This window comes from Betta splendens, chromosome 15 (genome assembly GCF_900634795.4).
Source record: "Betta splendens chromosome 15, fBetSpl5.4, whole genome shotgun sequence".
Taxonomy (NCBI): Eukaryota; Metazoa; Chordata; class Actinopteri; order Anabantiformes; family Osphronemidae; genus Betta; species Betta splendens.
In genome coordinates, this window is record NC_040895.2 from 13,072,508 (window position 1) to 13,099,049 (window position 26,542).

Sequence of the window (26,542 nt, forward strand, 5' to 3'; positions counted from 1 at the left end):
TCAGATAAGATTACAGTTACACAGAACAGACCTGTAGGTCGAGGTTAAATTATTTTCATCGTTTTTTATCACACAATACCTTTTAAGAATCTTTATCCTAGTAGAAACTGTAAATGTATTGAAACTGAAATTCATTGCCAAAGATGTTTAGCAAATGTTGCGGAAATGAATGAATATGTCTAAGGCCTTTTTACAAAGAAAAAGAGGAAACACAAAGCTGAATTTCCTCAAACAGGCTTAAACGGGGTCGCAGAGATGACCCAGTAACTAACAAAAAACTGTCTGGTGGTCATGACAACACAGCTCTCAGCATTTAGTAAATAACCTATTGCTTGATTGTCGGGTGGGAAGTTGGATTATTAAATCGAGAGACTTGTTTCGTAAGGACCATTAATTCAAAACAAATCTCTCCTGTCTCATCCTATGTGACTTTCTTTTACTTTAGTCATAAATCTAAATCTCAGTTGTGTATTGAGTTAGAAACTGACCTCGGGCTGGTTGAAATATTAACTCAAACACAGCATAGTCAGACTGATATACTAGCACATACTTTATAAAATAGTCTTCGGACCAGAAGACTATTGAGAGCACATGTAAAGTACTGCACCAACAGTTATCAGTACAACCAATCTTTGGTTAAGAAAAAGAACATTATTTAATACTCTTTCTTTTAAGCCTATTGTCAGAAAATTCGGTTCGGTAAGAGTATTCCAATAAACACTATCAGCTCACAGATAGAAATGATTGTGCTGCAGTGCTTTGTTTTGAATGGGCAGTTGTTAATGTAATATATAACGTTAACTATTTCAAATAATCTAATCTATGTTATGACTAGGTCTTTGTGTAGTACCACATTCGTCGCCGTTAATTGAACATTCTATTAGATTTAACTTATTATATTGTCATTACACAAGTACAAAGCAACTATAGGCAGCTGTTGAGAGTTTGCGCCAAATTCCTACATTTTATAGCTACTTTAAAACGATGTCACGTAGAACTAGTGTAGCGCGTGTGTTATTAATTATGATCAAGTTGTGACACTAGCCTGTCGAGCCTGCACTGATTGGCCGAACCCGCGTGACGTCACCCGGGGTGGCTCTAGAAGGTGGGGGCGCACGCGGAAATATACCGTAGAAGCTACTTTTTGGCTGCATCATGCCGATTAATTTATGGAGAATCCTCGTTGTTCATCTCGTTGTTATAATTGTCTGTTGCCTCGCGTTCATGAGGAACCCTGAAAACAACATAGAAATACCCGCAATCGCCAAATATTTCAGCACGAAAGGGAGGTATGAGGAAGTGAATCCGTATCTCATAGAGGACATACTCGCGGTAAACAGATCTGTCCTGCAGCCACCGTCCGCACAATGTCGCGAGGTTCATCTGACCGCTATAATAAGACACGGCACACGATACCCGACGGGAAAAAACGCCAAGAAGATGAAGAAGTTCTACGACCTGGTCATGAGCAGCGCCTCGGGCAAAAACAGCTGGCTGCGTGAAATCCAGACCCAGTGGAGGATGTGGTACACCGAGGACATGGACGGGCGACTCGTCCAGAAAGGCGTGAGCGACCACAAGCACCTGGCCGTCAGGCTGTCCAAGCTGTTCCCCTCGCTGATCTCTGAGGAGAAGCTTCGAGGTGGATTCATCAAATTCATGACCAGCTCGAAGCACAGATGTGTCAACAGCACCCTGTCGTTCCAGGCGGGACTCAAGGAGCTGTGGCCCAATGAAGGTGCGACCGTGGAGATGGAGCTCATTACTCAAAAGCCGCACACCGTCAGCATTTGAAATAACATTTGTTTTGTTTTTCTTTTCCCCAACCAGATTTAGAGCTGGACTATGACGTGAATGATGCTCTGATGAGGTTTTTTGACAAGTGCACCAAGTTTTTGCAGGAAGTTGACAACAACCCGTCAGCCTTGAAAGAAGTGGACCTGTTCAAGCAGGGACCAGAGATGAGGAGGGTCCAGCAGAAGATAGCAGACCGCCTCAACGTCCCGTACAAAGACGTCACAGATGGTCAGTGGCAAAACATGTACTCAGAACCTTTATTGGCTTAATGTAACAATACTCAATTACAAACGTGGTTGATTCAGAAATCCATGTTTTTGATGGATTCTGAATAAACCGCTCACTTGTTTTGGGCTTCTGTTGACTCAGTGCACCAATAATTTCAGTGAACGAAGATATTATAGATGACAACTTTATTTTGTTTAGTCCCTCACACACTAGAGTCTGAAATACAGCAGAGCCTATCTACAAGGACCAGACATGTACCTCACTGGTATAAACTAAATCATTTAAGTGCAAGTACGTTGAGAGTAGTGTAGAAGATGACAGAACAGTAGGTGGAGCTGTTTTGTAATGAACAAAAATCAAAGTTCAAGTCAGTTAGTGATTTATGAGTGTTAATCATTGTTGACCCGTGATGGACCGATGACCTGTTCAGGGTCCACCTTGGCTTTTAGCTAATGACAGCTGGGATTGGCTCCAGCACGTTTTAGACTCTTGCCAGGAAAGGTGGTTAGGAGTTTGGACGAATGCATAGATGGTCAGTGGTCACTTTATTTAGTTGTGTTCTTAAATATAGTCACAGAATCAACAGAGGGCACACTATGTAATTTCAGTCCTTAAAGTGATGTTATATATAAAATAATGGAACCTCTCCTCACAGATATGGCTGAAGCAGCATTTCACTTGTGTGCTTACGAGTTTGCCATTAAGACCGTGAACTCACCGTGGTGTCAACTCCTGGATGAGGTCGATGCACAGGTACGAGCCTCGGGTATTTGATTTCACAAGCCAGTCGTTCGGTAGCGCTTATTGGTGGAGCCGGGAGTTTTTGTTCAAGTCGCTGTTAATCATTACAGCGTGGGCTCAAACATGTTCTGCACAAGGAGACAGTGGCAGAATACCCTGTGCTTCATTAAACAACAACTTCCACTCTTTGGTCAGAGTACGTCAGAGAATTTTGTTTTCTCAGTATAATCGTATTCACATTAGAACAGTCAATATGCAAGTGTACAATAGAGCAATTTGTAGGTTAAATAGAAAAGTCCAATGTGGCTGCACATTAATAAACACAACAATATCAATCTGATGCCTATAATTTCTAAAAGTATGATTTGCAGAATAAAAGAAATATTTGGAAGACTAAGTCACATAAAGTCTTGTCCACAGCGTCTATTCATTGAGAAACTGTTTGGCTTTGTCCGTGTTACAAAGAATTTGTTGTGTCTTATATTACATGCCAAACTAATATTCAGGTAGCCTCAAATGTTACCTCACACAACACATGTCCCACATGCATGGCAGCAATAATCAGCATCATCTGCTTTAACAGGTTTTGGAGTATGCAAATGACCTGAAGCAGTTCTGGAAAAGAGGCTATGGTTACGAGATTAACAGTAAATCCAGCTGCATTCTCTTCCATGATGTGTTCAGCCGACTGGACAAAGCTGTCAATGAGATTAAGTGAGTAAAGCCTAAAAATCCGTATTACTCAAGTAACAAGTCGACATAGAGCAATATTGTGCTTTTTGATATACGTTTATTTCTGTTGTAGTCCAGTGAATGATGTCATCCTGTTTGTCAGTTCTGGCCAGGAGGTGAGTGAAGTTGTGACAGTGCAGGTCGGCCATGCTGAGACGCTGCTGCCGCTGCTAACCCTGCTGGACTTATTCAAGGACAGCGAAGCCCTGATGTCCACCAACTACGCCACACAGGCCCGCCGCGCCTTCCGCACCAGCCGCATGTTGCCCTACGCAGCCAACTTACTCTTTGTGCTGTACGACTGCGGAGGAGGAGATCTGAGACTGCAGCTGCTGCTAAACGAGAATCCCTTGACCTTCCCTGGTTTGACGGACCAGACGGCCTCCATACCGCTTTACCAGGACGTCAGGGAGCGCTACGGGGAACTGCTCCAAGGCTGTGACTTTGAGGATGAGTGTCAGCTGTTCAAGCATCCCGCTGAGCTTTAAAAAGATGGTGTATTCTGTGAAAGCAAGCTTTACAGGAGATTTATTGTAATTGTATAGCAAAGTTAAAATTGTGTTTGTGATGGGCAGCTGTGAATCCAACCATCCCGCCTGTATCCAGTCTCTGGTCCAACCATCTTGGAGCCTGTGCTTTGTTGTTGCTGCTGTGCTTTTCTCTCTCTCCTCACCCCAACCGGTCGAGGCAGATGGCCGCTCACATCCAGCCTGGTTCTGCTGGAGGTTTCTTCCTCATTAGAGAGGGAGTTTTTCCTCTCCACTGTTGCTGTCAAATTAAAGGCTTGCTATGTGGGATCTGTTGGGTTTAGTTGTGTAAGGTCTTAAACCTTACTTTGTAAAGTGCCTTGCGATAATTTGTTGTGATTTGGTGCTACATAAATAACAAAATTGAAATTGAATTATTTATAATGGGAGAGGAAAACTATTTATAATCCAAAGAAATTAAATTTCAAGTTTACAAGTTCCATTTCAGTATTGCTACACGTTTCTTTGACATTAAAATATTTATTTTTGCAGTGTACACATAATTCTATATATCATTCACTGACTTTTTGGCCTCTTGGCTTTGCAGCCCGCCTTAAAATGACTTTTGTGATGTAAGTTCAAGTGCCTTGTAATCTTTTGACTGCCACTTTATTATCAGGCACCTGTATACAGGACTACCTGATTACCATAGTGAGACCAATGGATACATTAATGTTTAACCGTTTACAAGGACTGGAAGTTTGGGTCGGGTAGATCTGATGTCACTTTTTAATCTATCACCGTTTGTGACTGTAAAACTAACTAAATACACCCAATTCTAAATTACTTATGCTATCTGCTCTAGTTAAGTTAGTAAGTTAATAACACAACTGAATGAGTTCTAATTCATCAAATAGAAACTGAATTACAAATTAAAGGTAAGTAAGGTAAATTGAATTTATTGAAGATTCAAGAAGAAAATAACTCAAATCAATGTTGTGTATTGATCAAATTCAGTCTTCCCAGTTTTTGTGTTTCTCCTTCAGCTTTTTTTTTGAGTAAACCTTCCTTTGTTCATTCATTTAACATATTCAGGTACCATTTTAGATGAGGGTGTCATGTCTTTCCACTTTCCTGTGCTCATGAATGCATCTCTTGAAGTACTTAGGGTCTCAATGTTAGCTTCAGTATGAAGGATGCGTTTGTTTTATCACACGCGCGTAGCACGAATGAGTGGTGGCATTGATAGCAGCGGAAAAATAAGCGATTCTTATAATAAATTCAAGAAATTGACCGTTGGAAAATGTATTCTACTTACGGATATTACTCCAAAACTACACTTTTTATTAACTCCTAGTTTCATGGGTCAAACCCTCCGGTAGTGAATACAGCAGGAACCGGTGTTAAATTGGATGGCGTCTAACTGCAAGTAAACATATTCACTGTTAATCTCAGGGGTTGATACTCGTGTATGTTCAGATTAAAAACGGTGGGCGTTAAATGTGCTGTGTAAGTACTTCTGCTGGCTAGCTTGCTAGCATCAACAGCTAAGTTAACGTTAGCCTTACTGAACTATAATAATTAGCTTAAAAGTGACGGTTGGCCCGACGTTAATTGAAGTTTGCGTTTACGTATAATCGATCGAAGTTTCATTATCGATCTTAAATTGGTAATGGAGATTTATATGTACCTTAACCGAGCATTCATCAAATCAGAGAAAGTGAACCGGTATTAATCTGTACCGAGCGATAAAGCCTGTGCTATCAGCAGTCAGAGGCGGCATTGGTTCTCCTCTCACGAACAGAACCGGCCCTGGAGTTTAGCCGCTCCCCGTTCGAGGTACTCGCCCCGACGTGTCGTCAAGCTCGGGTATTGGCCAAGATCCGGCCCTTTATTCAGATTTCTGGACGTCGGAGGAGGGCTGGAGGCTGGCTCAGGGGAATGCTACGTGTCTTGGAAGTCCCGTTTAAAAAAAAAGCCACTCGCTTTTCTTCGATCACCCTCCTCAAGTCGGGACTTTACCAGTCGCGCGACCGGCAGCGTCCAGGCCCGTGTATGTGTTTGTGTGAAGCCCGGTGCTCAAGAGTACGTCGGCAGTGAAACGCTTGCACGAAATGTCCGGACTGACAAAGCTTCGCACGGTAAGGAGATGTGGAGATAACGGGGTGGGCGAGACAGCTGAGACTGAAGCTGTCACCGGAGCAGCCTCGGGTGTTTGCCTCGAGAGCCGGACGCGTGAAATGTGTGAAGCGTGTGTCTTATTAATATCCCGTCATAACACCGACAGTAACTTCACGTCGGCTCCGGTGACTGTGCTTCCACCAGAACCTCTGTCGTGATCACACCCAAGGGGGGGGGGGGGGGGGGGGTAGTCAACACTTCTTTCACAGAGGAAAAACCGGCCAGTTTTCTGCAGCGTCATGTTCGCTTGTCCTCGTCTCGCGTGCGTTTCAGTATCAGGTGTGATGGTTCGCAGACGGGGCTCGGTTCTGAATAGGCTGGCTGTTTTTAGTGGACGCAGTCTGGTCCATTCATGCCGCGAGGAGAAAGGAGCCACTGTGTGAAACAGCCAGGAACCCTTGAGCAACTGAGTCTTCGTCACCCGTGATGTCACGGCCACTTTTGAGGAAAACGTCAAGTATTTGCTGCGTCCAGCTGCTCAAATCTGAGTCATTTACTATTTAACTGTTCACTATTAACTTTTTTCAGTTGGCTGTAAGTAGTCAGACTGACTAATATAAATATTGTATTTGCACCAGTGCAGCTGATACGGCTGTAGATGAGCTGGATTCACTACTTCTGCTTATTGCATTATCATAGTTTTATCTACTGCAATTTCCTGAGGGAGGATGTTGTCGGAGCTGGGAGCGAAAGAAGCACGTTACATAAGGTCTTCCAGATGAAGAATTCCCATTGTGTTTAGAACATTTCTAACGCAGGGATGTTTTTTTTTAAAGTGAGGTTCAACAGCACACTTGAAATCAGTGTAAAGATTGAAGTGGATTTGACTGAAGTGGGTTGACATGAAGTGAAGTAATTGTTTGGAGTACAGGTAGGTCTACTGTTGGGAACCTGACGTTTCCACTTGGGTAAAGCCCCAAAGTGCAGTGCCAAAACACACACCGTGTTCCCAACACTCATGAAAGGGAGGAAGAGAGGAGCAGTGTGCTGCTGGTGGAGTTCATGATGGAACGGGAGCGGCGGTCTCCTACAGTCTGTCTGCGAGGCCTGCACTCCTAGGGACAAAGCGGAGTCATGTAGAAACGTGTGGTGATGAGACACGTCGAGGCCATCAGTCGTCACTCTGCGCGTGGGAGGTCCCTGGACGGAGGCTGAAACCTTTTCCGCGAGCACGCTGAGCCGCCGTAACGCGGGCCCGGCCGCGACGCGGGGACGAAGGCGAGCGAGCACAGAGGGCAAACGTGTGTTCATGAGCAGTGCCACATCATCGCTGGGCTGCAGGCAGCACACTGAACACATTGTCCAGTCGGTGCTCTCCCTCCTTCCATCCCTCCGGTGCCCCCCCCCCCCTCCTCTGCACCCCCTCTGTGCTCAGCACAGCCCTATTTAGCTGCAGCGCTGGGCCACACAGCGTCTTTGAGGGCTGCGTGAGTTGACAAAAACTCAGTGCAAAGTCAGTGCAACACGTTTCTCTACATGACAGAGCAGATAAAGTAAAGACAGAATATGGCGTGCAACATAACTTAACATGTCGTTATGTTGTTAGTTATTTCTATACAACTTCTTGCAGAAAAGTAAGGACTCTTGTTGCTACTGCCCACATTCCTATTTATATATTGTTATGCCAACAACAAACTTGTCCCTTGTAATGAATTTTCCACCCTGTGTGTTTTCTGTTTCAGGATCTCAACAGGTCAACCAACGTGATTTACCAGGCCCACCATGTAAGCCGGAGCAAAAGAGGGCAGGTTGTGGGCACCAAGGGGGGCTTCAGGGGCTGTACCATCTGGCTGACTGGTAAGTCATTATGATCTTAGATTAATCGGGTCGGGTCATTGCTTTATCACAAGTACGCCGTGTGTTTGCCAAGGTTTACTTTGATAAGGATTTGCTTTAAACAAAGCCAGACTCAGGTGTCTGATTACACTTTCCCACTAGGTTTGTCTGGTGCTGGTAAAACTACCATCAGTTTTGCCCTGGAGGAATACTTGGTGTCCCACGGCATCCCTTGCTACTCACTGGACGGAGACAACATACGCCACGGGCTGAACAAGAACCTGAGCTTCACGCCTGAAGATCGCGAGGAGAACATCCGTCGTGTCGCAGAGGTGGCCAAGCTGTTTGCTGATGCCGGGCTGGTCTGCATCACTAGTTTCATCTCTCCTTTCACCAAGGTCATTACCACTCGTGTGTTGATGCATGTCTGTCTAAATAACTGTCTGAAGAAGATTAATACTAGACATCTATGTAACTAATGTCATATAAATGTGAAATGCACTACAGATCTGTAGTAAAATGAAAAATACCATTTCGGTGCTCAGGATCGTGATGAGGCGAGGAAAGTCCACGCCAGTGCTGGGCTGCCTTTTTTTGAGGTGTTCATTCATGCTCCTCTTGAGGTGTGTGAGCGCAGAGACGTGAAAGGACTCTACAAGAAGGCTCGCGCTGGAGAGATCAAAGGTTTGACTAACAATTTGTTTTTTTGCATGCGACCAAGCGATCAGATGTTTGATGTATAACCAGGCAGTTCACTTCTCGTTAAGTTTATACTGTACGGCGTATTATAAAAGTTCAATGCGAATTCAGGTGGATTATAGTGAAGCTTGTCTTTATGGTTTCACTGTCGCCAGGTTTCACTGGGATCGATTCCGATTACGAGCGCCCCGAGGCGCCAGAGCTCGTCCTGAAAACTGGGGAGCTCTGTGTAAACGAATGCCTCCACCAGGTGCTGGAGTTGCTGCGGGAACAGGTTTGTGCCTCCTCTGCTGAAGAACATGGAACAAAGCCCTCAACTCTGTACAGGCTTAGCCACTGATTCAACATGCTGTGCATTCTCTGTCGGACACGGGCTGTTAGCGGCATCAGTTTGCATTTGATTATTAGATTGTGCTTTGTGTGCTTTGTCACCACTGGTTTCTAAAGAAAAATTATATAAACCAAAGGAATGGCTCGATAACAGTATGTACAAAAACACCAGGTACCAAGTTCACGTTACCACGTCCATTGTTTACACATCGTACAGTAAAAGCGTGTTGTCTCAATCAGTTGTCAAACCTGATGAACAACTACAACCCTGAGTATAGTTCAGATTCCAAAGCACTGTAGGAAAGCAGTAGGATACCGTTATTTCCCACACTGGTTGTGTGGTCAAGATATTGGTAAACATTAAAATACCATCGTCATCATCAGTCCTACACTACATGACAAAGTAAAACCATGCTTCTCTAATAAAAAGGAGAACTCTCAGACACATTAAATATACGTGTTAGCTGCCCACTGAGTTACCAAGTTTATCTAACTGGATTGTCCTCCCTTTGTCTTGCATACAGAATATTATTCCAAGCGGCATCATGGAAGAGGTCATTGAACTCTTTGTTCCAGAGAACAAGCAGCATTTTGCTGTGGCTGAGGCCAAAACGCTTCCTAGCATCAGCATCACCAAGGTAACCCGTTGGTTCTTCATTAATCACACGGCAGGTGCACGGGGGGGTCAATACTGGACATGGCAGAGAGCTGTTGACGATAAGCTCGTAAACATGCACTGCTGTGTGGTCTGTGTGTTCTTCCTGGGTACTAATAAAGACATAAATTTATATAAATTTATTGATTACTTATTCGGTATTGCGTGTTCTGTTCAAACTACCAATGGGTTGACTTCCCAAGAGGCGACAGGTTGCAAAAAATGAGTGTTTTCTCCATGAGTTAGGAGCAATATATCACTGATACATCTAGGGGAATAATTGATGGCAGAATTCTATTAATGGAAACTGTTAGCACTCATAAAGGTCAAGCATCTACTGTAAATGAAAGGACCACTGAATAAGCTTTATAATTGACTACACGCTTATTGTTTCTACTCGTTATGTTGAACTAATGTAACGCCTCGTGTTATGGCTTTGCAGCTTAGTATCAAGTTCTACTGTGAGTTTAATAATCATGCTTTGCTTACAGTTGGACCTTCAGTGGGTGCAGGTTTTGGCAGAGGGCTGGGCGAGTCCTCTGAAGGGCTTCATGAGAGAGCGGGAGTTCCTCCAGGTTTTACACTTTGGCAGTCTGTTAGATGGTATTTACTCTTTTTACAACCTGACAGAACATTATCTCTTCACACACACTGTACAGGTGTTTGTTTATTTTTTAAGTTGTTTCAGTAATGTTTAGTAGCAATATTCATTGTAAACACATTGTCCAACATCAAAAATCAGAACTCGTACAGTAATTACTGTGTTCAGTAGTGACTTATTAACTTTTCTTGAATGTTACTTAGTTCAATGGTTGCAATCACTGCTGTCTTTGGTCTCAGGTGGAGCGATCAACATGTCCGTTCCCATTGTCTTGGCTGTGAGCACTGAGACCAAGCAGAAGCTGGATGGCTGTGCTGCTGTAGCTCTGGAGTACAAGGGTTCCCAAGTAGCTATTCTGAGGAACCCAGAGTTCTACGAACACCGCAAGGAGGAACGCTGTGCACGACAGTGGGGCACCACTTGTCCACAACACCCTTACATCAAGGTAATAAAAAGGCATTTATTTAATGCCAGTCTTAACTAATGCACTTTAACCTACATGAGCAAACAGAAGATTTTAAATATTTGGAACAACTGTCCTTTGTGTTTTGTCTGTGCAGAAGGTTATGGAGGGAGGCGACTGGCTTGTGGGTGGTGACCTGGAGGTGCTGGAGAGAATCAAATGGAATGATGGACTTGACCAGTATCGTCTCACGCCGCGGCAGCTGAAGCAGAAATTTAAAGAAATGGAAGCAGGTTAGAAAATTTAAAGTGGTTACAAGCTACTGTTTGAGCTGGAAGCACAAGTTGGCCACTGTTATTTGCCACTTGTTGCTGTTGCTATTACTGATGGGGCACGAGGACACAGAGATACCGTTCCATAAATGAAATATCCACTGCAGCTACGGGGAAAATGACATTGATGAAAGAAATGTATTTAGCAGTGCACCATTTGTCTTTCAGAAAAACTTGACAAAGGACCAGAGGGAAAAGTAAAAATGGTAAATCAAACATGCATGAAAATGTTTGTATGAGTATAGGTAAAAACATCAAGAACCCTCCTGAAATGTAACGGCCAGTGAAATCTGCTATTTGTACTTATATGCATTGCTTAACGTTGTGTTGGCTATTCATCTACACAGATCAGTATGCATTGTGTCATATTTCTGTTCTCCAGGGTTTTTTTTCTGTTTCTTTGCTGCTCTGTGAGTTTTGGTAGAGGTGGCATGTTTTGATGTGCACTCAACAGGTTGTGATGACAATACTCAGCGTTTTCCTATTGTACACAAACCCCGCAAAGAGACCGAAACAAAGGTTGTGTTGAGACGGATCATAAATACATGCAGTAGATTATTGTTTAGCTCAAACAAATTATCTAATATCAGGACATTGCAGGTTTTTCATTAAGCATCAGTAATGCATTTCACATGAGGTAGGTTTTTGCATATTAATGTTTGCATTCTCACTGATATGCTTTTGTTAGACTACTTGGAGGACTAAGCTGCATCAGCCTTTCATGTAGCAAGGATCAACTGACTTTTTTTATATGTCTTAAGGGATTTGTTGGCAATAGGAGAAATATTGAGCATCAACAAACATCCTTTTACACAACCTACAAGCAATTAAATTATGAGCGTGTCTTTGAGTTATGTGGAAGGCATGACAAGCATGATAGCTACAGTATGAGTTCTATAAAACTGCTGATGTCCTTCACATATTTTGGAATGCACAGATAATGAAGTAAGCAGCTCGGTTATCACCTTACTATTGCTCTTTCCACGAATACTGTTCTTGTGTAGACTTAGTTTTGGACTCTTCTGTGGCGTTCTCCGCAGATGCAGTGTTTGCATTCCAGCTGCGGAACCCGGTCCACAACGGCCATGCCCTGCTGATGCAGGACACCAAGTCCCGTCTGCTGCAGCGCGGCTACAGTAAGCCCGTCCTACTGCTACACCCGCTCGGCGGCTGGACCAAAGATGACGACGTGCCTCTGGAATGGCGGATGAAGCAACATGCTGCTGTGCTGGAGGAAGGTGTTTTGAACCCAGATGACACCATTGTCGCCATCTTCCCCTCACCTATGATGTACGCTGGGCCCACAGAGGTGAGAAACAGCGTCAGTGTGGTGTTGAAGCTGAGGTTGTTGGTTTAACTATTTACTCGTAATAACATTTATGTGACTGAATATTAAACCGGTATGTCTTCAATGTTTCAACAGGTCCAGTGGCACTGTAGATCCAGAATGATCGCTGGAGCCAACTTTTACATCGTTGGCAGGGATCCAGCAGGTATGCCTCACCCAGAAACCAAACAGGACCTGTATGACCCCAGTCATGGCAGCAAGGTCCTCACCATGGCCCCAGGCCTAACCTCTGTGGAGATCATTCCCTTCAGAGTAGCTGCCTACAACAAGACTAAGAAGGCTATGGATTTTTACAATGCAGAGCGGTGAGTAAACAAAAGATGCAGCTAATACAGTGGTGACCGGAGAGCCAGGCAGTTAAGCACGCAGCCTGTATGTACTATATATATGTAAATATTGTAATACTGGGATAATGATCATCACCCACTCTCTCTCCCCCTGATTCTCGTCCTCACTCTCTCACTCTTCTAGACATGCTGAGTATGAATTCATCTCTGGAACTAAGATGAGGAACTTGGCCCGAAATGGAGAGAATCCTCCAGACGGTTTCATGGCTCCCAAGGCCTGGAAGGTCCTTGTCCAGTACTACTCCTCTCTTACAAAGGAGAAGTAATCAACACAGTTGATAACTTCAGTTCTCAAAGGGGATTTAATATGCACTACATCCCTTCAGTAGTTTTGTGGATTTTATTTTCTTATACAGAAAAATGCTCGTTTAGTGATGGGTTGAGATTGCTACTCATGATTTAGGAATCCTTCTGGCATTGGGGCATTTTTTCTTCAGTAAATCAAAATGATTTGTCAAACAGTTAGAACATTACATTTTTATATTCCTATACTATGTGATTTATAAACCTTTTCTAAGTTTATCTGCCTATTAACTTAATGTATTTTATTAAATTAATAGTATCTTATTATGTTCAAGCACAAGAGCATATTCCAACACAGGGAAAAACATTTTATCTATTAACATTTAATATGACAAAAGAAATAATATTTTATGGCGATGACATCGCCATCTGTCGAGTAATTTGGTTTAACATAAAGTTATTTGCAGCTTAATCACTACCTACAGTGCCTTTTTGTCAAGATGATTAATCAATTTTGTATTTTTTTAATACTACTGTGAAATACAATAGATTTTCTAATTGTGTCAAAATTCCTCAGTCTGAAATATAAGCAGTATAATAGAAATGTTTTGCATGTATTTGTCTAAAATGTGTTTGAGATTTATAGCTTGTTATGAAGTTGAAATGCACAGTAATGTAATAAAGACCTAACACTTTAGACATTTTGTAACATTCAGTAATAAAAAGTGTAAATGTCTTTACAAAAAACTATAATCACTGCCTGATGTTAGATGATGATGGTGCAGGATGTGTCTTAAGTTAATGGATTTTTTTACTGATGCTCAAACTCCATGTGCCCCTAGTTATGCAACGTACCGGCATAACATGTCTGTACTAGATGAAATCTTTTTTTTTTTTTAGGTTAAAGGTAAAAGCAGTCTGGGTAGTACCAGCCTGAGGCTGCAAAGGTGTGATGCTGCCATCTACTGGCACAAAGACAGCAGAAAGAAAAAACAGCTGGAACATGGTTGGAATTTAAACCGGGTTTCTCCAACTGCCGATCAACATCCATTGTGCTCCTGATCTCTAAAAACAAGTAGATCTAAACAAATGTCCAGTATTGAAAAACGATGAACAGCTGTCAATGGTCTGGTTTTTAAAGTCTTAAAAGTTGTGCATGCATTTGTTTTGAAAGAAAATGGGTTTGGTTCTAAATCAGTTTTAACATCTTGATCTTTTATAAATAACTATGGGGATCTTGTGGTGCTTTCAAATTTCACTTAAGGGATGTATAGCTGAAGTTGCAGAACTGATTAATTTTGCCCATCAGGTAAGCAATGTAAGCTTCAAGTGCTTACATTGCTTTAGAACCAGTGTCGTTCCGTGAGGTGAAGCAGTCTCTCCTGTAAGAAGCAGATTTATAATTAGCCTTTCATGGGATCAGATCATTTAATCTGCAATGTCCCAGATAACCCTGTTTAAATCTGCTGAAGTGCAGCCTCAGTACTTAATAAAATGTACTATACATTCAACATGTGTCACTGAGAAAAGACTAGGATGGTTATTGGTGTAATGCTTGTATGCCCTACGGGCCTATTTCATCAAGTCACATTTTGACTCAGGTAAAAAAGTAAACCTCTCTGGTCTGTTCTTTTTTGGGCCCTGATATGGACTGGACCTGTTGAGGGTGGACCCCTCTCCATCTACAATCAAATGAGAAAAACCAGTTAGGATAAGAGATGCATAATTGATATGATATAATTGCTGATTTTTTAAAAGTAGGTCCTATTTCTGTTCACAGTTCAATACCTACTGAAAGTAAGTAACAACAAAATTATAAAATTTAGTGCAGTAGCAAGTACATAAATACGCCTAGCAAAATTTACTTTTCACAATAATTTTTATGTTGTCGAATATCCGTATTTTTTTTAACTAAACATATTTATTTGACTACAATGTAACTTTTTTCATTGATACTGTGGTACGTTGAGAACAATGTCAAGTTTAACATTGACGTCTGTGGCTACTGCAAGTAGCATCACTGTAATTAACAATTGCTTTGGCGATGTTATATGACAAGATGAATTAGTATCCGGCTAAATTTATTATTTTTTTGTTTATATATTTTTTTAAGTTTTTAATATTATATATTAGCAAGGCCCAAAATATCAGTGACAAGCGCGAGAAGTGACAATATGTTAGAAACTTCCCTAATTACAAGCACACGTGATCACTTTGACAGAAGGGCGCGTCGCATACGGTCTTATTTTACCCTTCCGCAGAAAGCGCAGAGTAGCTCGACTGTTACGCTGTTTTAAGCAAAAAACGCTTTCGTGTATACGTAGTTAGTAACCGTAATATACTACCAATTATTGAAACGGCATGAATTTCCATTGAGTTTTTTCGTTTTTTATGAAAAAGGGGACTATACCGCCAACGCGTCGGGATATTTGTTCTAAAATCCCAGCCTGCACTAGCTTCTTTTTTTCCTTCGGTGGAGGCCATGATGGGAGCCTGAGAGTTCAGCTGGAGAGAGAGGAGCGAGAAAAGATGATTCCCCGGGACGGACCTGTCAAACCAATCTGTGCAGATTTTTGAATTTTGTATAGTTTATATACATTTAGGGTGGAGCCTGTCACTTTTTTTAGATGTGTTCTTGGCAATCAGTCGATGACAATGTTGAATCGTTAGGAGGATTTTGTATCGAAAGAGGAGGCAGCATTAGCTATTGTTGCTAGCTAGCTGCTAGCTAGCTAACAAGCTAGCTACGTCTGAGAGATACGGGTTTCGGGAACCGGTGAGTTCTCTATCCTCTCGCTGTCAATCGCGGCGGGTGCGATTGAGTCTTCGGCGTGGACCGTGTCTGGCATCAAAAGGTTTATCTGAGGACAACTGCATGTATTTGGTTCCGGAGTGTTTGCAAGACGAATTGCAGGATTGGAAGAGTCGGGCCTGCACGGAGGAGCAGAGCAAGGCCCGTCTTTATGATCCAGAGGAAGCCTTTCTAATCCTACTGACAGCCACTGCTAGTTCTGCTGGCTAGCACGTCTCGGCGAGGAACTGCAAAATTCACAGAGCAGACCCAGTGACTGCGACATACACGACCAGCCAGTCAATACTAGAAAAACCTGTTTGCATCGTTTACTCCATATAGACTCCTGCCACCTGCTATAATGGCTGCAATTATAAAAGAAATTGTCAGCCGGAACAAAAGGAGATATCAAGAGGATGGCTTTGACCTGGACTTAACGTGTATCCTTGCTCGTGTGCTTTCACAGCAGCCGGGACCCTGGCTGGCGTTATTACCGTGAAATAGTTGCAGTGATTAGTACAAGCGGAACCAGAAATGTCAGTGGAGTAACGTGAGGGAGCTAGCGATCTTGGGACTTGCTAGCTGGCTAGATGTTCATAGAGCGCAGCCTTGCTGTCGCCCAGCGTGTTTGAAAGATGGTGGATGTGTCAAAGCAGCATAAATGTCACCGTCACGTTATAGTTTGAGCCCCAATAAATCCCGACGCAAACATTGCGTTTTAAAGCGATCTAAGCCGCAAACCAGACCCCCAGGAGTGGATCTAGGCTGAGCTTGCAAACTTGTCACTTACGTTCTGTTTCTCTGGTGTTTGAAGGTACGTGATGCAAATGCTTTTATCACAGGATCTGTTCAAGGCTTTAGAGTCAACGTGTGTGTGTGTGTGTGTGTGTGTGTGTGTGTGTGTGTGTGTAATATATATTATTATGTGGCGTGTGTGTATTAGGAGAATACACACACGCCGTCTAATACATTCTGAACGTGAGAATGATTTTTTAACTCTCCTGCAGAGTCGCCTCATTCCTCATCTGTTGCTGCTGATAATAGCTGACCCGATTCCCTGATGCTAGTATTGAAGTTGGTACTTATTTGGCGCATGATTTACAACTTGGTGGTTGACCATGAACTCTGACTGTAATATTTGCTGCTCGTAGTCTTGGATGCGATTGTACAAAACTCTCTTCAGTCTTTTGTGGACTAGATTATGTTACACAAGAAATTTAAAACTGGCTGAAAGTAATACAAGCATAGCTAGTGTTCTCTTTATTTTTAATGCTAATTATAAAAGCTATTGAACACATTGATAATGATGGTGATTGTAAGTGACAATTTTCCGTACAGTATGTAAATCATTGAACATGTCTGCGTATTACCAGCCATAATTTGCAATTTATTATCGGTATTGTGGCACTTTGTTGGCGATGTGGCCAAGCGGTGCGTTTTCCACCTAAAGACTGGAAATTAAAAGCTGAGCTGGCTGAGTTCACCTGATTCAGTGCTGCCACTGTACATGGAAAGAACAGTATTCAGGTCAGCTATGATTTATGTGTGACTGCAGATGCCGAAGCATGTGCGTTACAACATTTGATCAGCTCTTTCTCACATTGTTTTAACATGTGGTGAGGCTTGTGTGACATGTGTCAGTAGCAGGACTGTGCGGTGCAACCTCCAAAGCACCCTGCAGGTGTGAAGGGTGCCCACTACTCAAAGGTGGCTTTTCCTTTTTAGTTAAAGTCTCCTCCTGCTCAGATGTGGCTCCTTTTGAACCACCTCTCATCATTTTGGCATAGTGTCTAAAAACAATATGGACTCTTGCTAGTTATGTAATGCAGCATCACAGTTCTGGGAATTGCCCTTAAAATAGCGTTGCCAGTGATCTTGTATCATCATTGCTGTCTGAGTGTGCTCTCATGCTGCTACCCTCTCAATCCACCACCACTCCTTCGCGCTTTCTCTTTACTAGTCCCTCTCTAACTTCCCCTCCCTCTGTTTGCCCCCTTTCCTCCGCTCTCCTCCTTTCCTGTCCTCCCCTCCCGCTCAGTGATTGCCGGTTCCCACTCTTCCTTTCCCCCCCTCACTCTTGCTCTCAGTTGTGGATTTGGCGAATGCATGAAGCCAAGGCTGGGCTTTAAAGAAAAGGCGTGCCTGAAGTGGAGCATTATCTCATTATTTCTTGTATGTATTTATTTATTTACTTTCAATTCCCTCCTCCTGCTCGGAGCTTCCGCCGTGGACCCCGTATGTGCGTTTCCACCCAGCTGCAGAGACCCTAGCCCCCTATGCCCTGGGTTGAGGCTCTCCTGGGAGTCCTGTAGCTTTTTAAAAACACTTAGAATAGCCTGACTGGGATCACATTGCAAATAGGTCCAAGGGTTGGAGGAGCCCAATAAACGGCATGGAAAACTTGAATTTAGCTCATTATTGCATCTTTGAGGCACTAAAGCGTGACATTATGGCACATGATTTGCATATAGGGTCATGTCTCATGTGCCTCAGGTAAAAGCGGGACAGTGTTCAATAAAGCAATTCGGCGTATATTCAACCTGTTAAATCCATTCAGAGCCCTGCGCTGAGCATATCCTGGTTGCATGAAGTAGACTTAAGGCAGGTATTTTGTCTTGGATCATTTCATAGAGGATCATCTTTTGTAAAGCTGACCTCATGTGCTTGTCTCTTGTCAGGGTACCATGCAAAAGGTTTTCCTCGTGTGTTTTGCATATGCACGTCCTCGGATGTGCACATTTGCACAGTTGACGACTGTGATGCTCTTTCGCACCATGCTTGTCTTGTGAGTGTTTGTGTATCAAATTTTTCTGACCAAGTCTAAAGTGATTTGACTCCGTGAAGCGGAGGCCCGCTGAATTTGAAACAGACACGTCCAATTAGAAATATTCATCTTTTCTATTTTTGACACCCTGGCGCAGGAAGTGCAAGAAAGGTTGCCCTTTAGTAAGTGGTTGAAGTGTGAAATCCCACAGCTTATGGCAACAAGCAGACTTCAGTTACATGTAGGCGTTGCAGCCGAGGGCCTGAAGACATGCATGCCATACTCAATTATTCTTTTTGCTGCAAGTTGACACTGATGTGTGCCTTTTAGAATTCTATGCATGCCGTGTATATTTCGCGGCAACATTGTCGCCATCCTGCTCTGTACTTTGGCGCCACATTCTGTGATGTAATGTGTGTGTAAAGGTGCAGCACCAGGAAGCTTGTTTAACCAGATATCTCATGCATTGCTGACGGTTACAGAAATGCAAGAACTGGCTTCACCTGCGCGGGCGACTTGACACGAAGCGCGTCTCCGTGTTGCCCGCATTCAATCTCAGATATTCAAATTGGTCCAGCGGCGCTCAAAGGAGCGATAAGTCCAACTTTTGCGATAGTCCCAATATAACTTGGCGTTCTAAAAATACATGCAGGTCAGGGAGCTGAGACTTTCCTCGTGCGCCCACATGTGGGCCTGGCTCGAGATGGAGCGCTGTTACTGTCCTCTGCCTGCCCGTCACTGTCAGGACTACCTGTCACAGCGCACACACACACACACACACACACACACACTCTCGATGTCTGTTTTTCTCTCCACTACTGCAGTGAGACTCATGTTAGTCATTTGTGCATTCTTGTAATTGTGGCCTAATGGCAAGTTTCTGTTGAGCATTTAATGTCAGTCTGCTTGTGTCACGTAGGCCTCTGTCTGTGACTGTGAGACATGCTGCTGGCTGCCTCTGTAATAATGCTTTGTGTGTGTTTGCTTTTCTGAAGAGGCTTGATTTTTATAGATAAAATGTACAATTCCTTGACCGCTTCCTGAACAGATATCTACCCAAACATAATTGCTATGGGCTTTCCAGCTGAGCGACTTGAAGGCGTGTACAGAAACAATATAGATGATGTAGTACGGTGAGTTGTGCCATTTTTGCTACACAAAAAAAGCAGAAGATCTTGTTTATTGACCTGGTCATTTTTAAAACTCTGTCTTGATGTGATCTCTTCTGTGAACAGGTTTTTGGATTCAAAACATAAAAACCATTACAAAATCTACAACCTGTAAGTGTTCCACATGTTGCTCTTATCTGCACTGCTCTTTGTTTGCTAACTAACGCTGTCTGAGCGATCGCTAACGTCCTTCTTCCTATTTCAGCTGTGCAGAAAGAAACTACGATGCTACCAAATTTAACTGCAGAGGTGGGTCGATTTACATGTTACATAGATGGTTTTCATCTTTTTAAAAATTATCTGATTACACGCAAGGTCACTGAAATCTGACTAAATGTATTCTCTCTCTCGCTCGCTCTCTCTCTCTCTCTCTCTCTCTCTCTCTCTCTCTCTCTCTCTCTCTCTCTCTCCACCATCTTGTCTCGTGTGACCTGACGCCTGCCTCTGCGTTCCATTATTTTTTCATCTCACATTTCAACCTTGCGTGGGCCTGCGTCCCGTCACGCATCAGTTGCACAGTACCCCTTTGAAGACCACAACCCTCCTCAGCTGGAGCTAATTAAACCTTTCTGTGAAGACCTGGACCAGTGGCTCAGTGAGAATGACAATCATGTGGCGGCCATCCACTGTAAGGCCGGGAAGGGCCGCACCGGGGTAATGATCTGCGCATATCTCCTTCATCGTGGCAAATTCCAGGAGCCGCAGGAAGCGCTCGACTTTTATGGTGAAGTCAGGACAAGGGACAAGAAGGTGAGATGCTCACGTCCACAGCTGGCACAAGTAATGTCTGATTGTCAAAAGGTGTTCAGATCATATTGATGCACAGATGAGAAGACAGCAGTCACATTGCAGGACATTTGCACTTTCTGGATGTCTAAATATTCCTCCTTTTGTTGCAGGGAGTAACGATCCCGAGCCAGCGCCGCTATGTCTATTACTACAGCCACCTACTGAAGAACCAGCTGGAGTACAAGCCGGTGGCGCTCCTCTTCCACAAAATGGTGTTCGAGACTCTCCCCATGTTCAGCGGGGGCACCTGCAGTGAGTCACGCTCTTTTTCAACTTTAACTCCCATCTGCCGCTGTTCAAACAGAATGCAGGCCTTGGATGTAGGGCTCACCCACGCTGCAGTTTAGCGCCACAGAACGGAGCGGGTCATCTGTGCTGGAGTCGAGTCGTCCTCTGCTGGGCTTTTAAAACTCACGATCTGTGAACATGCTGCAGTATTTTTGGATTTTTTACTAAAAAAAGGCAGTTTTCTATTGATTAAGTCATCTCTCTATTGGTACAACAAACCAAACTACAAAAGCACTTGATTCAGAACCTTTGGCTTTGTTGCTTTCGTGGTTGTATATTTGGCTCATTCACTGAAGGCAATTTTATGTTGGCTACTACCAATCTGTTGCACAAACAGCTTAGCAGAGATTTGAGTACCTTCAAGTTTTCAATTTCAGTTTGAGTATTTTTCGGTGGCGTGTTGAGATGCATTCCAGCATTTGCTGTTTAAACACAGCACAGCACTCCAGAGTCTGTGTGCACTCACACTGGGTCACACATGCAGCACAAGCTACGCAGCTATTAGCGCTATGTGCTTTAATTAGGTCGGTGCTGTATTTAAAATTGTAGCCATTCGACATTACCACTCAAGTTAGTAGGTTATTGTTGCAGCCACGTGTGTTTGTCTGTTGCTGTATATTTACCTGCAGCTTCAGTGGTTGTCAGATGGTGTCTCGTGTTGTCTGCTGGTTTCACTGGTGGAGTGACGCAGATTCTTCTCAACATGTTATTGTTTTGTGTGTCGCTGCATATACTGTAGTAGACTTACTACAAAATGTCAATGTTTCTTTTTCTGCTCAAATATGTCAAACGACATTGTCTGCATTTGAATGTGTAACTTTTTAACTGTGGGTCAGAAAAAGCCTCTTCTTCCTTTTACTCCTCTGGCTTTTTCACTTTAACACCTGGCTGTACTCAACAGGTCTGGCTGTATTGATTTCTCTTTCTGATTTTCTCCTAACGTTCTTCCCTTTAAAAAAAAAGAGAAAAAAAAAGACCCTATTCTGACATTTTAATACACGTTACCCTATATTCTAGCCACAGCAATAGTGCACCGCAGCAACAATAAAGAGAAGGTGCTGCTTTTATCTTTGTTCTGAAATCACCAACAAAAACACTCCTGCAAACCTAAAGCTGTGTAGTTGCAAACATCTGTAAATAGCTGTGTGGCGCTCTTGTGTGTTTGCCTGCTGAGCCGTCAGGCCCCTGGCAGGCCAGCCAGGCCCTGTTTGTGATGATCTCCTTCTTTCTCTCTAAGGGGACAGTACCGTTAAAAACAGGAGCGAGCCGACCCCTCAGGGCTTCAAGAAAGGGAATTGGCATTGGGGTAAATGAGCCTTTCATCCATTATTATCATTTCACTCATTTGCTTTTATGTGGCCCCAGAGATCCATCCAGCAGGAGCAGTCTGAGCTAGACATGTTGCCTAGCAGGACAGGGCTAGCTTACGGCAATATGAAGTCATCTCCAGCACCACCCCCACCCTGACAGAAGGAAAGGTTAAAATTCCTCTGTGCAACGTGTTGCGCTGTTTTAAGACCAAACTGTGACTTTCTATCAGAATAGGGTCCTGTGTCTCTGGTTGTGGGACTCTGTGGATGGTACATTTTGTTCTCTGCACCTTTCCCTTTCTCCTGCTTAATTTTAATATAATATTTAGTGACTTTTTGCACTGATTCAGTGGAGGGAGGCGGTGGTGTGCTGTCTTTGTGTCCTACTCCTGTAATAACACAGGTATCCTTTCTCTCTGTCTCTCTCTCTCTCTCTCTGGTGATTCACCCTCCCTCTGTCACTCACTCGTCTTCTGTTTTCTGTCTCTTCTCAAAAATTTCACTCCAACCTCGGTGCAACGTCGACACTTTTTGCAGATCCCCAGTTTGTGGTGTACCAACTGAAAGTGAAGATTCACACGTCGAACCCCACTCACACGCGGCGCGAGGACAAGAACATGGTGTTTGAATTCCCTCAGCCACTGCCAGTTTGTGGGGACATCAAAGTGGAGTTCTTCCATAAACAGAATAAAATGATGAAGAAGGTTTGTTGTCATCGTCGTCATCATCAGCTTTCATCATCATTGTAGCACAATTTGCTCAACACTTGACTGAAACACTTGTTAATTTCAGGTCCTAGTTAATACTATAATATTAACATAGGCATACAAATCCCTAATTTTGTGCTATATGAATAAGCTGTTGCATATGTTCCTAAATTATAAAAAACCTGATTAGTTTATGTATACTGTATCCCACATTCAGTGTCTTGTCATATAATTACTGATACAGTCAATGCTGAACATTGTCCCCAAACAATTCAACGATTACCCAACTTTGAGTAAATCTGCTGAGAGCTGCAATGGCTAAAAGTTTAAGCATTTCCTGAGCTTGTAAAGAAATTACTGAACTGCACAGGCAGCCAGGTCTTTGAATTCAGCGTGTGTAAACCTCTCACCGTTGCCCTACAGGACAAAATGTTTCACTTCTGGGTGAATACCTTCTTCATCCCTGGACCAGATGAGAGTGGGGACAAAATTGAGAATGGGGCAGTAAACAATGCAGAGAGCCAGCCAGGAGGACCGGGCCAGGGGCCGCCGGGGGGCCAGGGCCAACCACAGGCCACCGAGGTCGGGCACAGCAACAGGGACGTCAGGCAAAGCGACAGGGACTACAGGCAAAGCAACAGGGACTACATGGATGGTGCAGGGGACTACCTCATCCTGACGCTCACCAAGAACGACTTGGACAAGGCCAACAAAGACAAAGCAAACCGCTACTTCTCGCCAAACTTCAAGGTAAGAAAGCAGCAAGAAAAGCTAGCAGTTATAATTGTATGTGATGAGGAATATTTTCAGTGCTCAGGCTAATGTGACCTGTCTTAATCTGCTTCTAGGTGAAGTTGTATTTTACGAAAACCGTGGAGGAGCCTTCAAATTCAGAGGCCAGCACTTCAACATCAGTCACCCCGGATGTTAGCGACAATGAGCCAGACCATTACCGATACTCTGACACCACTGACTCTGATCCGGAAAATGAACCTTTTGATGAAGAGCACCACACGCAAATCACAAAAGTGTGAACTCTTTTTAAAACAGGAAAAGAAGTTATACAAAAGAAAAAAGGAGAAAACTTGAAATTAAACTCAAAAGAAGAACCTTTTGTCCCTTCCCTCCCCCAGACGGCAATAGAATATCATGTCAAATGCCAACTTTAGGGAAAAAAAAGATAAATATCTTGACCAATATATTGTTCTTGTTTAGTTTTTTGTTTTTCTTTTTTTTTCTTTGGCACGGCCATATACCATGTGCAAGTTATTGACACTGTTGCCCCATGGGAAAAGGTGCTGTAGCTAATGTATTTATATATATATATGTATACATACGTATATGTATATACATATATACATGCATATATAAACAAACTTTTTTTGTGTCATTGACAATGGAAAGAGTACCACAATCAGGAGACGGGAGTTGAAGTGTGGGAGAAGTTAGAATGAGATACTAGGACTATGCTGCTCCTTCTCCTGTCTAAACCAAGGCCAGTGCTGCAGTCACTTTGTTTCACTCCCTCTCTTCTCCTCCTTCATCTTTTACTCTCTTTCCCTCCATCCTCTCCTCCTTTACTGTGAATGCTTCTTGTGCTCTTTGCAGGCTGTCTCACGTGACTTTTGGCCTTTGTGCAGTGCAAACTGCATGCGGGCGGTGGGCTGGGGGTTATGAAGAGGCTGTGATGATGTCTAAAGCATTGCCATTCCTGTTCCCACTGTGTATACGTTTAAATTATGCAGAACAAGGCATCCCATGTAATTGTTAATGTTTTTTTTATCCTAAGATAATAAAAATATAATACACAAAACAGCAGGGAGACAAGTGTTTGCAATAATGTCAGCACTACATTTAAAGGACAATGGTGATTTGCATGTATTGGTTTTGGCGTCCATTCCTAATAAATGTATGCAATATTGTCTTTTCTTAAAGAAACCAGCTTTGCGTAGTCTCTTCTACGTGGAGTTTCCAGTGTTGCATCGGAAAACTCCATCGTAGCTTTACGTAAATATAAAGTTGATGAAATTTGCACCGAACGACTCATTTTGCAGTGTGCAATCAGTGGTGACGGCACAATGCTCAGCTCTGGAGTCCCAGTCGTAGGTGCGGCGCCCGAGTCCTGGAAGCCAAACTGCAGCTTGTACGTGCCGAGAGGACAAAGCAAAAATGTACACGCGCTCGATGAGGGAAAAATGCTGTAAAGCAGGTTGTCATCGCAGGTGCTGGGGCTGTGTTAACTGTAACTTCCTGCTTTAAAGGTCAGCGCTGCAAATAGCGGGTGGGACCCGGCGTGGGGAAGTGATGGAAGGATTATTATTAAAAGTTCAACCCAGGGCGCAGTTCCCTTTTTAAAGAAGCGGCAGTGACCCACTCACATAATGCATCTGCAGAAACTGCTCACAGTTTCATTTTAGTCAACGCTACCTGGTAACGTGAGCTTGTTGGTCAACTGGATGAGGAATTTGGCTTTTGGTTTTTCTTCCACGTAGCAGAACGCTTCCTGAATTGATTTCCAAGCCAGCCGACGTCAGAAGTCGGATTTAAAAGGACGCGCCTGCCCTCGTGCCGAGCTGTCAGCGTTGCATGCAGACGGGCTTTGCGCTGATTAATCAAGGCCACCTCCACATGAACTGAGCGGCCGAGGAAGGAAAGGCTACCAGGCCGGAGGGAGGCGAGGCCTGGAGGCAGACGGCCTGCTCTGCCCACGGCGCCTGTGATTCTGCAAATGAAAGAGTAACAGGATTAACAGCCGTGTCACTGTGATAGGAGAGCAGAGTGGCGAGACCCTGGCTAAAGCATGCCCCAAAGTCTGCCCGTGATAAAATAAAGTATGAATTAAACATATATATTTAAAAAGCGTCCCTCCCCCAGAGGCAGGCAGTCACATAATCCCCCTCCGCTGTATCAAGGCCCGCTCCCCGGCTACGTCGTGTTGATAGAGACATCAAAGCCAAACAGCGCAGTGTCAAATGAGACAAGCAGCAGTCGCTGGGGCCCGACTGTAATTGGCTGAGCCGAGAAGGAGGGAGAGACTGTTAGATTAATAATGAATGTGTTGTGCTGGGTTGAGAAAGAGCAGAGATGCCTCGGCTCTCCACAGGCGAGCGAGCGAGACAGTGGAGACGGAAGACGCTCCCACTTCAGTAGAACTCCACTCTGAGTCCACGTCTTTGCTTTTGATTGCCCTCTTCATCGCAGACACAGAAGCAGCCGCTGAAATATTAATCTAATCAATATACAGCCTCATTTGTATGTTATGAGAACTGGATCCTCGTCTATGAGATGTTGGTTTGTCAGATTTTTTGATGATGTTGAAATGGGAGGAATGTTTGGTTTGTATGTTTTGATTTGGATGGATGTTTTCTCCATCATTTGGGTCCTATTTTACAAATCCATAAAGAAAATTATGTCTTATACAATCATGTTGGTCATTCGTGTTAATTTTAGAATATTTAGTGTTTATTTAATGGAATGTCCACTAAGCGTTGACCATGCTGGTTAAATGTTCCACTGGGAACACAGCCATTTTAGCTCCTCCTCATCCTCCTCTGCACTTCACCGTTCAACAGAGACCGAGCAGTTTGAAACAAAAGATTAAAGCTGGATTCGTCAGACAAAAACAGTTTTACTTCTGTCTTTTTTGCCAATGACAGCTATTAAAAAGCAGAAGCAAAACTCAATGTAATAAATCAAAAGTACGAACCACAAATTTAAAAACGTTCAAAATCAAACATATGAGACAGTAGATTGGAGGTAATAATATAGTGAGTGAATCCTCGTATTGAATAAATCAGTGCAGTGGCAGAATTGACTTCGCTTCGGGTCGTCTAGCGAACTCTTG

General features: G+C 43.4%; 3 protein-coding genes and 1 long non-coding RNA gene across 11 annotated transcripts in view; 3 read left to right on the forward strand and 1 right to left on the reverse strand.

The window, feature by feature from the left end:
* The first annotated feature begins 1,010 nt into the window (after positions 1 to 1,010).
* Positions 1,011 to 4,467, forward strand: minpp1a (multiple inositol-polyphosphate phosphatase 1a). Its single transcript, XM_029174935.3, has 5 exons — positions 1,011 to 1,738; positions 1,831 to 2,025; positions 2,681 to 2,778; positions 3,350 to 3,480; positions 3,602 to 4,467. Exons 1-5 carry the CDS (start codon positions 1,156 to 1,158, stop codon positions 3,984 to 3,986), a joined length of 1,392 nt encoding a protein of 463 aa, XP_029030768.1. The 5' UTR covers positions 1,011 to 1,155; the 3' UTR covers positions 3,987 to 4,467.
* A 1,463-nt stretch (positions 4,468 to 5,930) lies between these two features.
* LOC114842185 (bifunctional 3'-phosphoadenosine 5'-phosphosulfate synthase 2) lies at positions 5,931 to 13,577 on the forward strand. Its single transcript, XM_029127766.3, has 12 exons — positions 5,931 to 6,106; positions 7,829 to 7,943; positions 8,085 to 8,320; positions 8,468 to 8,606; positions 8,777 to 8,895; positions 9,476 to 9,589; positions 10,098 to 10,209; positions 10,447 to 10,652; positions 10,768 to 10,903; positions 11,983 to 12,251; positions 12,366 to 12,595; positions 12,762 to 13,577. The coding sequence occupies exons 1-12, from the start codon at positions 6,080 to 6,082 to the stop codon at positions 12,901 to 12,903; spliced, it is 1,845 nt and encodes a 614-aa protein (XP_028983599.1). The 5' UTR covers positions 5,931 to 6,079; the 3' UTR covers positions 12,904 to 13,577.
* A 1,532-nt stretch (positions 13,578 to 15,109) lies between these two features.
* Positions 15,110 to 24,511, forward strand: LOC114842187 (phosphatidylinositol 3,4,5-trisphosphate 3-phosphatase and dual-specificity protein phosphatase PTEN-like). 2 transcript variants are annotated; one of them, XM_029127769.3, is made up of 10 exons: positions 15,110 to 16,111; positions 19,484 to 19,568; positions 19,671 to 19,715; positions 19,810 to 19,853; positions 20,116 to 20,354; positions 20,504 to 20,645; positions 21,919 to 21,987; positions 22,529 to 22,695; positions 23,122 to 23,448; positions 23,547 to 24,511. In XM_029127769.3, the coding sequence occupies exons 1-10, from the start codon at positions 16,033 to 16,035 to the stop codon at positions 23,730 to 23,732; spliced, it is 1,383 nt and encodes a 460-aa protein (XP_028983602.1). In that variant the 5' UTR covers positions 15,110 to 16,032; the 3' UTR covers positions 23,733 to 24,511. The 2 variants fall into 2 exon arrangements, with proteins under 2 accessions (XP_028983602.1, XP_028983603.1); XM_029127770.3 differs by lacking the exon at positions 21,919 to 21,987 and having other exon boundaries at positions 15,112 to 16,111.
* A 145-nt stretch (positions 24,512 to 24,656) lies between these two features.
* LOC114842192 (uncharacterized) overlaps positions 24,657 to 26,542 on the reverse strand; it is a 14,423-nt gene continuing 12,537 nt past the window's right edge. For all 7 annotated transcript variants that reach the window (XR_003783274.3, XR_003783273.3, XR_005898641.2 and 4 more), the window contains one exon: positions 24,657 to 25,420. This is a non-coding gene — a long non-coding RNA (uncharacterized LOC114842192). The remainder of the gene's footprint in view (positions 25,421 to 26,542) is intronic.

Bases quoted from the DNA above. Each gene is read 5' to 3' on its own strand.
- minpp1a (XM_029174935.3), top strand. From the start codon at position 1,156: ATGCCGATTAATTTATGGAGAATCCTCGTTGTTCATCTCGTTGTTATA. The intron at 2,026-2,680 runs GTCAGTGGCAAA...CTCTCCTCACAG, and splicing joins GTACAAAGACGTCACAGATG to ATATGGCTGAAGCAGCATTT. The intron at 3,481-3,601 runs GTGAGTAAAGCC...CCTGTTTGTCAG, and splicing joins AAAGCTGTCAATGAGATTAA to TTCTGGCCAGGAGGTGAGTG.
- LOC114842185 (XM_029127766.3), top strand. From the start codon at position 6,080: ATGTCCGGACTGACAAAGCTTCGCACG. The intron at 8,321-8,467 runs GTCATTACCACT...TTCGGTGCTCAG, and splicing joins TCATCTCTCCTTTCACCAAG to GATCGTGATGAGGCGAGGAA. The intron at 10,653-10,767 runs GTAATAAAAAGG...TTGTCTGTGCAG, and splicing joins CACAACACCCTTACATCAAG to AAGGTTATGGAGGGAGGCGA.
- LOC114842187 (XM_029127769.3), top strand. From the start codon at position 16,033: ATGGCTGCAATTATAAAAGAAATTGTCAGCCGGAACAAAAGGAGATAT. The intron at 22,696-23,121 runs GTTTGTTGTCAT...GTTGCCCTACAG, and splicing joins AGAATAAAATGATGAAGAAG to GACAAAATGTTTCACTTCTG. The intron at 23,449-23,546 runs GTAAGAAAGCAG...ATCTGCTTCTAG, and splicing joins ACTTCTCGCCAAACTTCAAG to GTGAAGTTGTATTTTACGAA.